At 42.6% G+C, this 13,253-nt stretch overlaps 1 protein-coding gene across 2 annotated transcripts in view; it reads left to right on the forward strand.

Annotated features, from left to right (window-relative positions):
- SORT1 (sortilin 1) overlaps window positions 1–13,253 on the forward strand; it is a 67,817-nt gene that overhangs the window by 25,292 nt on the left and 29,272 nt on the right. For both annotated transcript variants that reach the window (XM_045081945.1, XM_045081946.1), the window contains exons 4-6: window positions 6,462–6,564; window positions 7,785–7,949; window positions 11,944–12,017. In XM_045081945.1, coding sequence (XP_044937880.1) covers window positions 6,462–6,564; window positions 7,785–7,949; window positions 11,944–12,017 — 342 coding nt within the window. The remainder of the gene's footprint in view (window positions 1–6,461; window positions 6,565–7,784; window positions 7,950–11,943; window positions 12,018–13,253) is intronic.

The following is a 13,253-nucleotide window of genomic DNA, read 5'->3' on the forward strand; positions in this document are numbered from 1 at the left end:
TGCGGGGCTCGATCCCAGGACCCTGGGATCATGACCTGTGCTGAAGGCAGAGGCTTTAACCCACTGAGCCACCCAGGCGCCCCGGGAAATATATACTTTGATCTTTAGGTTATAAAAAAGAATTGTGGGAAGATGGGGGAAATAATAAATAACCTCCTTAGGTATTGCTGATTAAAATTAATATATTAATATCTTCAATTTAAAGGAGTTATATTGGGGCGCCTGGGTGGCTCAGTGGGTTGGGCCGCTGCCTTCGGCTCAGGTCATGATCTCGGGGTCCTGGGATCGAGTCCCGCATCGGGCTCTCTGCTTAGCAGGGAGCCTGCTTCCCTCTCTCTCTCTCTGCCTGCCTCTCCGACTACTTGTGATTTCTCTCTGTCAAATAAATAAATAAAATCTAAAAAAAAATAAAATAAAATAAAGGAGTTATATTTGAATAGCTTAAATTTTGATCCTCTGTTACGGAATAATTTACACAATAGATTGTAAAGTACATGTGCCTCTTTCAAATGTGAAGTTAAAAAGGAAATAAACTGTACCTGTGATTAAGATGATAATTTGGTGTTTGGCAACTGAAAGATGTTTTCCATGCTTTTGTTTGTGGGCCTCTTGAGTCTAACTTTTCACTGTAAGATCAACTTAATGAAACACATGTTAGCATTACTCTACATCAAAATTCTGTACACACCACGAAACTGCTGCTGTTTTGGGGCAGTTGGGTAGCACAGTCGGTTAAGTGTCCAACTCTTGATTTTGGCACAGGTCCTGATCTCAGGAATGTAAGATGGAGCTCCGCCTCGGGTTCCAGCTCCGTCTTAGGCTCTGCCCTCTGCTTGAGATTTTCTCTCTCTCCTGCTGTCCCTCCTCCCAATAAATAAGTAGATCTTAAAAAAATAAAACAGCTGCTATTTTATTTGTGATTTTATTTGCTATTGAGAGTTGTTCAACCTTTGGAAATGAGTAAGGGCATCTTGAGGTAATTAAACTTCACATTAAATTTTATTCCGTAGTCACTGTAAATTTTTAAGGATCTTACTTGAGGTAAAAAAAAGAAAAAGGTTAATGTGAAGATATCAACAGATATTGAAGCAAAGTGCACTAAACTGGCTTCTCCAGGACATCTTGTATGACAGCCTTTTTAATGATATGCTTGGTCCAGTTTTCACTGCAGTAGATTATTAATAATGACTGCATATTTAGTTAAAATTTTAACTTAAATTTCATTATAAAATATATTTTATTGCTTCTTTTCTTTTTTTTTTTTTAAAGATTTTTATTTATTTATTTGACAGAGAGAGATCACAAGTAGCCAGAGAGGCAGGCAGAGAGAGAGGAGGAAGCAGGCTCCCTGCTGGGCAGAGAGCCCGATATGGGGCTCGATCCCAGGACCCTGAGATCACAACCTGAGCCGAAGGCAAAGGGTTAACTCTCTGAGCCACCCAGGCGCCCCTGCTTTTTTTTTCTTAAAGAAAAAGTTTATTAAAATGTATGATGTCTTTTTACTACAGCTTCACTTTTATGAACTTAGAGCATATAAAAATCATGAAACTAGGTGGTTTTCATCATTTAGGAAATATTCCCATGAAAATACATGTTAGAATTGCCTTGTCAACCAAAGCCAAATAGGGACACCGGGTACATACTCATGTTTCTTCTGATTACTCACAATATCTTATCTCCTTTATTTTCCCACTTGTGTTTTCAAAATTTCTCCAAAACACATGCATCCTTTTTTCAGTAAGCATAAAACAATAAAATATTAAAAAGACATAAGGTAACATTAGACAGTTGGGGGTAAAAAAAAAAAAGAGAGAGAGAGAGAGAAAGACTAAAGTATTGGGAGTTCAGCTTAATGTGAATTCAAATTCTGCCCATTTTACTGGCCAGTCTGTGATTTCAGGTCTGCTGTTTTGTTGCCACATTTTAATAAGCTACATTCTCCCTGTTGATCTTTTAACTGGAAGTCTCAGTACCGCTGGTTGTCATTGTTCTGCAGAGTTCCCATGTATCCTGAATTGGGAGGTACGAAACCATTGCTCCTAAAGGAAAGAAAGATTTCAGCTCCCACAAACCTCTGCTCATACCATTCTTTTTTTTTTTTTTTAAGATTTTATTTCTTTATTTGACAGACAGAGATCACAAGTAGGCAGAGATAGGGAGAAGCAGACTCCCTGTTGAGCAGAGAGCCCCATGCGGGGCTTGATCCCAGGACCCTGAGCTGAAGGCAGTGGCTTAACCTACTGAGCCAGCCCAGGTGCTCCATCACACCATTCATTTTTGTTCGTTGATCAGTACATGATCTTGTTTTATGTACATTTCTGTTGAAAGAAGACACCTTATTTAACGTGTATTATTGATTCATTAATGTTGAGGTCGTTTCCAACTCATGCCGAGAGGATGCTTTTTCTAACTTTTCTAACCTTATTTTCTCCATAAGGCACATCAAAGCCTTCTTGTGCTGAGGAACACTAGCCCTCCAACACTGTGCTTGGGTGCTATTAGAAATAGCAGAATCACCAAGAAAAAACACAAGTGCAAAATGCATGGCACTAAATAGAGTGTGAAGAATACACTTATTGACAGTGTAAAAGCTGACAGAAGAAGGCCTAGGGTCCTCTTCTCGGACCCCAGCTGGGAATATGCATGCTGGGTTACTCACTCTGTGTTCCTCACTCTGTGCATGCCTGCTAATGACTCCAAAAGTGTCAGGAGCAAGGGTTACAAATACGTTTGACTGTGCAGTCAAATTTTTAAATAGAAACCTAGGAACAGTAAGGATCTACTGTGTAAGTTTCCTGATCAGTGAAAACTAGAAAACAGTAGGTTGTTTTTTTTTTTAAGTTTGTTGTCATCCTTGTTGCCTTTATGTTGCAATTTATAGCGACTTAATCATGGCAAAAATAAAGAAACAGAAATGTTTAGGCCTAAAAGCCAACAAAACAAGGATATCTATGCTTGTATGTGGGTGTTTGTTTGCTTGTTTGTGTGTTTTAAGAGAGAGAGTGCATGCACGTACACGCGCGCACACACGTGTTGTGCGCACATGAGGTAGGGGGATGGGGGAGGGAGGAGAATCTTAGGCAGGCTTCATGCTCAGGGTGGATCATGACCTGAGCTGAATTAAGAGTCATATGCTTAAGCAAGTGAGCCACCCAGGCGCCCCAAATGCTTGTTTGATTGTCAAGAAAAATAAAATGTAAGATTATCTGAGATATTGTAGAACTCTCATACTGCTACTTTCCGTTAAATGTCTGTGGTTCAGATACCTGGTGTTACAAGTTCCAATAGATTATAAATGAAAAGTCCTCAAAAACAAGGATGTAATTTTTGAGTATTGACATTTGGATTGAGTGTCAATATGAGTCTTATGGGAAAAAACCCTTTGAGTGCTTCCTTCTACTAGGAATTTTGATTTTGTCTTACTTGAAGTCCTATACGATGATTACTTCTTTTTTCATTTATTTTAATAATGTCTAGACCTTTCTTGTTCTTTGAAGGTATTGGCTTCTATTCTGAAAATATTTGTATTTTAACACTTCAGCTGCAAATATGTACATATTCTTATGCGTGTTTACAGCACAGATATATGCGTAAGTGATCATTTATTTTTGGCAACCAGAAATTGGTTATTTTCTATTCAAAAGACTTGTTTCTAAAGCAGATGGTTTCACAGGATTTACTTATCGTTTGACTGCTGTTTATGACACTATTAATTATCCTCTGGATTTTGAAAAGTAGATATATTTTTCAAGATGTTGCTTTGGTTTCCTCTTCATGATGTATGTTGTGTACTGATAGAAAATAAAGCTACTTTATTATTGTTTAAGATTTTATTTATTTATTTTAGCAAGAGAGCACCCAAGCAGGGGCAGGAGCAATGGGAGAGGGATAGGGAAGGGGAAGGAATCTCAAGCAGGTGCAGAGCATGGAGCCTGGCGCAGGGCTCAATCCCAAGACCCAGAGATCATGACCTGAGCTGAAACCAGGAGCTGGACTCATAACCAGCTGAGCTACCCAGGTGCCCCCAAATAAAGCTACTTTATTTTTTTATTTTTAAATCATTTTTTAAATATTTTATTTACTTATTTGACAGAGAGAGGGCGCACAAGTAGGCAGAGAGGCAGGCAAAGTGAGAAGGAGAAGCAGGCTCTCTGCTGAGCAGGTAGCCCAATGTGGGTCTCGATCCCAGGACCCTGGGATCATGAACCAAGCAGAAGGCTGCTGCTTAACCAACTGAGCCACCCAGGCATCCCAGTAAAGCTACTTTAAAATAAAGTGTTATATTAAAATATATTCCTTGGCCTTACATGGCCTCAGCAGAACCCTGCATAAATCCTAGCCTGTTGATACTAGTCCATTGTGCTCCAGTTGTTTTTTTCAGTGACTAAAGTAGTGTAGTTGCAGATGATTTTTTGTTATGCTCATGTTGCTTTCTTTTTCTGAAGAGCGGGGTTGTGTTTGTTGTGCCAAGTTCTTAAAAAGCAAGCAGGCTTGCCAACAGGTTTGTGGAGGTTCACTGGGGATGTCCTAAAGGAGGGGAGATTTGTAAGCTGGTGATAAGCAAGCTACTACAAACCCCTTTAGACGGTTGTCTGAGTGACTAAGGATCTGTACCTTGTGGAGTGAGGAATTGTTTATGTGTAATCCCTTTGACCTGCTATCCGAAAGATAAGAAAACTTTTTGTACTCCAAAGCCAAGGATAGGGTAGTAAAGAATCAGTTGGACGGTGCCTAATCCCTGTTTTGTTGAGGAAGAGTCTTTCAGACAACTTGAATTTAGGTGTGGTTTGCTTTAGCATGCAGTCAGGGACCTCCGGGAACACTCGGAGACGCTGCCTTCCTGTCTGGCTCAACTTCCTCTTAGCCCATCTTTACTGTGGGGACATCAGCCCTGGCAAGATTGTGGAAGTCTACAGGTTGTAAGAGAATTTTATTTACAAATAAAATAATTCAAAGTTGCCTCTAGTATGGGGCTGAGAGTTAAGAGAATTGCATTGTAGTTTCAGTTTTGCCCTTAATTAACTGGTTGCCTTCTCACAGTTTGCCTCCTTGGGAACCTCCTCAGCTGTGAGGTGAGGCAGTTGGACAAGATGTTCTCCTCAGTCCCTTGCATCTCTCTCATTCTGTGTTCCACAGTTCTGTGATTCTTTATTTGTGGAGGCTTCTACCTGAACTACCATTTGTGAAGCCATATACCCTATCTGCATTTATCAGCAAACACTGCATTTATCAGCAGGCAACTAACTGGCCGCACACAGCCGTCTTCACCGACGAACGTCTAGATCTCCCGACTGCTGAGATGCCGCATTCTCTATCATGTTTTAGCAGACTGCACACAGTATGAAACCCAGCAGATGTAGATAGCTACTGACTTTTTTGCTTTTAGTTTGCAAAATCGAAACACAAAGCTGAATACTTCTCAAAAATATTGTTGGAATGAACTTTTAGAAAAAGCTTTAGCAACCCAAGAGATGAGATTAACTTTGTTTTCCCTAGCTGTTTTGTGCGAGGCACACTGTGGACATGGGTGCCTGGTACAGCAGCCTCTGGGAGTGGGGGGACCTCAGGACTCCTGCTCCTTCGTTTGCAGCTTGCAGCTTTATCGTTAGGGCTGTGCATGACTAGATTAGTTTGGAGGCCTTTGGCTACATTTAGCAGACATCCCAACCCATACTAGCTTAAATAATAAGGGAATTAATGGCTCATAACTAAATACAGAAGAAGGATGGGCTTTGGTGTTAGTTCAATCCAATGTCATGGGCTCTGCTTCTCTGGAATTCCAGAATTCCCTCAGCAGTTCACTTTTGTTGGCTTATTTTTCAAGTTGTGCTCTCATTTTGCCAAAATGTCTGTAGCAGTTTTTTGCTTTGTATTCACATATTACAGGGTTGGCGTTTCCCAATCTTTGGGTCACTGACATTTAGGGTCAGCTAATTTTTTCTTGTCGTGAAACTGTCCTGTGCATTGTAGGATGTTTGGCAGCACCCCTGGCCTTCACCCACTAGATGCCAGTAGCATCTCACCGCTGGGTTGTGATAATAAATGTCTCCTGACAAGCCAAATGTTTGCGGTTGTGGTGGGGGCTGGCGGGCAAGAATGCATTGACTGAGAACCGCTCAGCAAAGGAAGACATCATTTTGTCAGGTGGCTGTCTTAAGGATAAAGAAACGTGTTTCCTCAAAGACCCCAAATTTCCCCCTTTTGTCTTACTGGGTCTACCTGGGTCACTCCCATTTCTGACCCTTCACTGGTGAAGGGGAAGACTGTCCTTCAGACTAATCAGGCCCACCACTGGAACTAGAGATGGGATCCATCCCCTGAGGCAGGTGACTGTTCAGGGGAGGGTGGTGAGTGCCTCAGCCAAGGCAGTGGGCAGGGATCATGTATGGAAGCCAGGCAGGACTCCCGAAAGTGTCCTTGACTGCTGCATTCTAAATGTGTTTTGCTCTTCTTCCTCTCAGTGAGGACTATGGAAAGAACTTTAAGGATATTACAAATCTCATCAATAACACCTTCATTCGGACTGAGTTTGGCATGGCTATTGGTCCTGAGAATTCTGGAAAGGTGAGACTCATTCACACACATATGAAGCTGTGCTTTGTGCGACACATAGGGTTGTCAGATAATAATGTTGGAATGGTCCAGTTGTATATAGCAATATATTTAGTTTGCTGTTAGTGCATTTTATTTTTTTTTAAGATTTTATTTATTTATCTGATATAAATATTTATTTTTATTTAAAGATTCTATTTATTTATCTGACACATATATTTATCTGATATAAATATTTATTTATTTATGTGAGAGACATAACAAAAGAGGGAACACAAGCCAGAAGAGTGGGAGAGGGAGAAGCAGGCCTCCTGCCAAGCAGAAAGCCCAATGCAGGGCTTGATCCCAGGACTCTGGGATCATGACCTGAGCCAAAGGCAGACACCTAACAACTGAGCCACCCAGGCGCCCCATTAGTGCATTTTAAAATTAAACATAATTTAGTGCTGTTCATCAAAGAATGGAATTCAGCACACAGGTTCTTTTTTGGGAGGGGGGGTCCCTATCCAAGATCCTAGCCAAACTCTTTAAAATTATGTAGCAGGGGCAGCTGGGTGGCTCAGTGGTTAAGCCTCTGCTTTCGGCTCAGGTCATGATCTCAAGGTCCTGGGATTGAGCCCCGCATCGGGCTCTCTGCTCCGCAGGGAGCCTGCTTCCCCCTCTTTCTCTCTGCCTGACTCTGACTATTTGTGATCTCTGTAAAATAAATTTTTAAAAAAATCTTTAAAATTATGTAGCAGGGGCGCCTGGGTGGCTCAGTGGGTTAAGCCTCTGCCTTCGGCTCAGGTCATGATCTCAGGGTCCTGGGATCGAGTGCCGCATCGGGCTCTCTGCTCAGCAGGGAGCCTGCTTCCTCCTCTCTCTCTCTCTGCCTGCCTCTATGCCTACTTGTGATCTCTCTCTCTGTCAAATAAATAAATAAAAAATCTTAAAAAAATTATGTAGCAGCTGTTTGGCATCACAATGTATAATCCAAAAAACAACATTTTAGCTTTGGGCAACTAGCTAATCTCAAACTGAGCAAGCTAAATTCACAGTTATGATGCACTATTTCAATTTAGGATAATATTTGTTATAAGACTAATACTTGAGTGTAGTATACCTATAATCTGTTTTTATAACTCTTTGAATTTTTGGAAATTTCTTAACGGATATCTGGTGAAAATGGTGTAAGAACTTCTGTGCTTTTATAGTATTATACTCTGAATCTGAACTTTTTTCTTCTTTATCAGGTGATTTTAACAGCAGAGGTGTCTGGAGGAAGTCACGGAGGAAGAATCTTCAGATCCTCAGATTTTGCAAAGAACTTTGTTCAGACCAATCTCCCTTTCCATCCTCTGACTCAGATGATGTATAGCCCTCAGAATTCTGATTATCTTTTAGCCCTCAGCACTGAAGTAAGTATAGTTGAGGAACTTGTGTTGCTTTTTTGCATTTTTATAAACTGAAAACACACTGTTTTAAAAGAACCCTATAGGAAATGCCTTTATATTGGACTGCTTTCTAGTGATTTTTTAAGGCATGAATTTGTATTTTTTGCATTATTTTCTAGTTTGGTAAAGGGCATGATTTTCGTGTACTATCTATTCCAGACAAGTATGATATCTAGCTGTCATTACACATTTTTTTAAGTGAGTAGATGCAGTGTACTCTCAGAGTAATGAACTAGAAAACAGTTTAATGTAATTATTCTTGTGCTTCAAGGGACAAGCATAAACTGTCAAACTCCTGATGGTGTTACTCCTTTCCTATGGCCAAGCCACATCTTCATAATTTTTTTTTTTTGTTAGCTCCCAGTATATAAATCATACTGATTTCTATCTTTGATACTCCTGTATTAAATATCCAGAGTTTTACATCTCTGCATCCCCTACCATATTCCTATACTGTCCCCAGGAACCTGTGCCTCTCCCTGACCCTTCCACCTCTCTTCTGAAAGTTCTATGGGGAGCACATTTCACTTTTCCTTTCCTGGAGTACCAGTCTCCTTTACCATCGACTTTAAGGGCCCAAAGTGTCTGAGTTGCTAGACTGTGATAATCATAATTATACTTTTCATTTACATGGGCTCTTTCTCATCTTATTTCTTAGAGCGTGGTCTTCTGACCTGCAATATCAGTTAGAAACCCCTGGGAGATTCTTTTAATATGCAGTTCTTTGGCCCCGGTCCAGACATAGTCTGCCAGTGACTTTTGTTTTTGAGGTGGCTAGTATTTTTAACAACCTTCCCAGCTGAGTCTGCACGCTAAAATTTGAGAGCCATTGCTGTGGGGACAGAAAGTGGGTCATCATCGTGGACAAGCCGGGCTGAGCAAAGGGGTAGCATGGGGAGGATGAAGAGCTGTCTGGGGTCTGGGCCTTCTGTGCAGATCTTTGAGTAGAGGAAAGGCTAGAAGACTCAAGGAGACCAAAGTTAAGTTTAGGCAAAGGAGGATAGAGGAAGGAAACTGGCCTGCTGGGTAGGCTTCAGATCTTAAAGCAACAATTCCAGGAAGTCAGCCTCCAGCAGCTTGAGCTAGGCCCTTCAAGGGAGCACAGAGACCCCCAGAGGAATGGACAAAATCAGCAACCCCTCCCCTTTTTTAAAGATCACTTGTTTATTTATTTGACAGGCAGCGATCACAAGTAGGCAAAGAGGCAGGCAGAGAGAGAGGCAGAAGCAGGCTCCCCACTGAGCAGAGAGCCCAAAGCGGGGCTCAGTTCCAGGACCCTAAGATCACGACCCAAACTGAAGGCAGAGGCTTTAACCCATTGAACCACCCAGGCACCCCAGCAACCCCCCTTTTGAATTCAACCCCATTGCCATTACCAAGTGTCTTAAGATTATTGAAACATGCTGTCCTCAGGAAGAGGTAGTCACAGTCTGCTTTTATATCTCAGTTTCTTCCAGTTAAGGGTAAGTTGGAGGTATAAATAATCAGGTTTGGGGTGCCTGGGTGGCACAGTCGGTTAAGCATCCAACTCTTGGTCTCGGCTCAGGTCATGATCTCAGGGTTGTGAGATTGAGCCCTGCGTCAGGCTCTGCACTAAGTGTGGAGTCTGCTCAAGATTCTCTCTCTTCAGGGCACCTGGGTGGCTCAGTGGGTTAAAGCCTCTGCCTTTGGCTCAGGTCATGATCCCATGGTTCTGGAATCAAGCCCTGCATCGGGCTCTCTGCTCAGCAGAGAGCCTACTTCCCGCCCCCTTCTCTCTCTGCCTGCATCTCTGCCTCCTTGTGCTCTGTCTGTCAAATAAATAAATAAAATCTTTAAAAAAAAAAAAGATTCTCTTTCTTCCCCTTTCCCCTACTTGCTCGCTCTCTCTCAAATAAATAAATAAAATCTTAAAACAAGAACAACAACAAAAACCCAGGGTTGAAAAGACAGACCAATATGTACTAAGATACAACTATAAGTGATACCAGATATTTCCAAGTAGAATTTGGTAAATTAGAAATGCTGGGAGGTGAATGTTATCAGAGAAATAAAGAGTTACAGAAGGAAGAATGGTGGGTAAGCATGGAGGGAGCACTGTAGGTAAATTCTGCCTCGATCAGCCCCTTATAATTTCAGCTGTACCAGGACATCTCTGTCCCAGCTCCACTGGGTCTGGGCCCAGTGGGCTTGTGTTGCCAATGTAATGGATATTGTCTGTCTTTATCTTACCCAGCCTTTGCTACATTTGAAAATAAATGGCCAGTCTCTCCTTTTGGGAACTTGGCTTCCTTGGCTTCTTTCTTACCTTCTAACCATTCCTTCCTGGTCTCTTTCATAAACTTCTGTCAATCTACCCTCAAGCTGCTATTGCTCATTTCATTCTGAGCAATCTCCTCCCCTCTGTCCATTGTAACTGTCCCTGTAATGTGTAAGATTCTCAAATCCATATTTCTGGCTTCCTCCTAGCACTTCAGATTTCTATCTTCTACCCCCCCCCCCCCAACACACACTCTGCCCTACAGGAAAAAGCTACCAGTTCTACCAAATCTAGTTTCTAGATTCTTCCTGAGCCTATTCCTCACAGGTGTGGTTTAGGGCCTCACTAACTCTTTTTTTTTTTAAGATTTTATTTAAGAGAGGGCCCCTGGGTGGCTCAGTGGGTTAAGCCGCTGCCTTCGGCTCAGGTCATGATCTCAGGGATTGAGGCCCGCATCGGGCTTTCTGCTCAGCAGGGAGCCTGCTTCCCTCTCTCTCTCTCTGCCTGCCTCTCTGTCTACTTGTGATCTCTCTCTGTCAAATAAATAAATAAAATCTTTAAAAAAAAAAAAAGATTTTATTTGAGAGAGAGTGAGCAAGGATGAGTGGGGGGAACAGAAGGTAGAGAGAGAAGTAGACTTCCTGCTGAATAGGGAGCCTGACATGGGGCTTGATCCCAAGGCCCTGGGATCATGACCTGAACTGAAGTCAGACACTTAGGCAGCTGAGGCCCCCAGGGGCCCTGGAGTTTCACTAACTCTCAGTGAACTAATGGGGTACAGCTTTTTTACTGCTTTTCCTGTTTCTGGTCTGAAATCCATCTCTCCTGTTGCCATTCAAGTATTATACCTTTAAAAAAGTAAAACTGAGGGGTGCCTTTGTGGCTTAGTCAGTTAAGTGTCCGACTCTTGATTTTTGGCCCAGGTTCTGTGATCTTGGGAATCTTGGAGTTGTGAGATCGAGCCCTTTGTCAGGGGTTAGCATGCTTAGCATGGAGCCTAAGATTCTCTTTTTCCCTCTGCCCTTCCTCTACTCCTCCCATCCCATATTCACGTGTGTGTGCGCATACTCTTTCTCTCTCTCAAAAAAAACTAAAACCAAGGGCCTTCACATCTCTCCCTAGCATGAGCCCCTTCTTTCCTCAGCTTGGAATTTGTGCTCCATCAGTGTCTGAAGGCTTTGAACTCCTTGCTGGCGCTGTGATGTTTTATCCCCTCTGGCCTCAGCTGGTACTACTGTGTATTTGTGCAATAACATCCCATCTCCCCATTTGCCTTCTTATGGTTACGCTGCTCATTATTTAATAGTAGTTCAGCTGACTTCACAAACTGTCTCTGAAGCATCCTTGCTCCCCTCCTTATTCTCACCCTGGACACATTGTTTCCGTAACTTACCACATTGTATCAAAATCTTATCCACAATTCTTGTTAAACCCTGAGCTCCTTAAGAACAGGGAATATATTGTCTTTGTGTCCCTAGTGCAACCTCTGGGGACAGTGCTTGGCACACAGTAGGCACTCCATAAGCATTTGTTATTCTGAATTTCCAAAACCCTGAAGGGGCCCCCATCACCCAAGTGTGTATGGAGGGCAGGCTGCTTGATGGAACTTCAGTGTGTGTGTTTACTGTCCCAAATGATTAGATATGAATTATTAAAGGTCATATAAGCAGCTGCACAAGACAAAGCTGGAATTCTGATAAGTCATTTATAATCTTTCAGAATGGCCTGTGGGTGTCCAAGGATTTTGGGGGAAAATGGGAAGAAATCCACAAAGCAGTATGTTTGGCCAAATGGTGAGTAACAGAAGACTCCATCTGTGCAGCGCCCTAACCCTATCCCGACAGTGCTGCCTGAAGTCACAGGATTAAGTACTGAGCACTGACTATGTGCCAAGTAATCTTCAGGATGCCATGAGGGGCATAAGGGAAGGGGCATGCATGACACAGATCTTGACCTGGAGGAACTTCTGATTCTGCTGGGAAAGAATCCTTAATCTCACTAAGCATTAGGATATAAAATGTAAAACAGGGCGCAGGACTGAGTAGCTGCTGCCTGTAAAGGTTTGTTCTCCATAAAAGGTGACATCAGGTGGAATAGCATAACACACAGCTCTGACCTGGGACTTATGTACTTCTCTGTGGCCAGATTTATATTCCCTCACCTAGGGATCCATTCCGGCTGTGCGGAATGTAGCAAGGAGTCAGGAAGAAAGCCTGGAGAAACCCAGAGCACTAGAGTCACCCTGTGCATGCACCAAAAATCCTTTCCCTCTCTCGGTGGGACACCCCCCAGCTTACGCGTGCGCGCGCGCGCGCAAACACACACACACACACACACACACACACCCCTCCCTGCTTAAGATGATGCAGCTGAGGAGCTCTTACTTGGGAATTGGGTCACCTTTGTTCAAAACTGGCTTAGTCAGTGGCTTAAGCCGGGCTCTGGTGTTTCCCTTTTGTGAAAGATTTACTGGGGGGAGTTTGGGGGATGGTGGAGCTAGAATTGAATTAAAAACCTTCATACCACCACAATTCTGATTATGCTCCCACCCTTGTTTAGAGCCTTTTCTTTCTCTTTGACTAATTTCAGCAAATTTGCATCTAGTTTCCCTGTGGAGAGCAGATTGGTGCCTGAGGTCGGGGGGGTATGAGTGCTAGCAACCGGCTTGGCCAGCTTGAGACGCCAGTGCTGAGAGCAACACAGAGGCAGGAGAGCTGTAAAAGCAGCCATACCAGAGAGGCCGTGACAGGATGTGCTGCTTTTGTGCCGGATCAAGAGAGCCCACGTAGCTCAGTAACTTCTAATGGGAACACTGTGTTACAGTGTCAGATGTTTGATGTTCATGAACATGACCCATAGTCCCAGGGAAGAATTTAATAGTTAATGTCCTCTACTTAGGGATTCAGGAAGATGTGTAATACATTGCCAAATATATCTACTGAAATTAAAATATTAAAAAAATATTGCTTCAAGTGACCTTTTCCCAGAAACTGCTAATAAAATGAGGTCTGTGCTGCCGCACTCTGGGA

The sequence above is a fragment of the Mustela putorius genome, unplaced genomic scaffold (assembly GCF_011764305.1).
Source record: "Mustela putorius furo isolate JIRA1106 unplaced genomic scaffold, ASM1176430v1.1 tig00000585_pilon_pilon_pilon, whole genome shotgun sequence".
NCBI classification, from domain to species: Eukaryota; Metazoa; Chordata; class Mammalia; order Carnivora; family Mustelidae; genus Mustela; species Mustela putorius.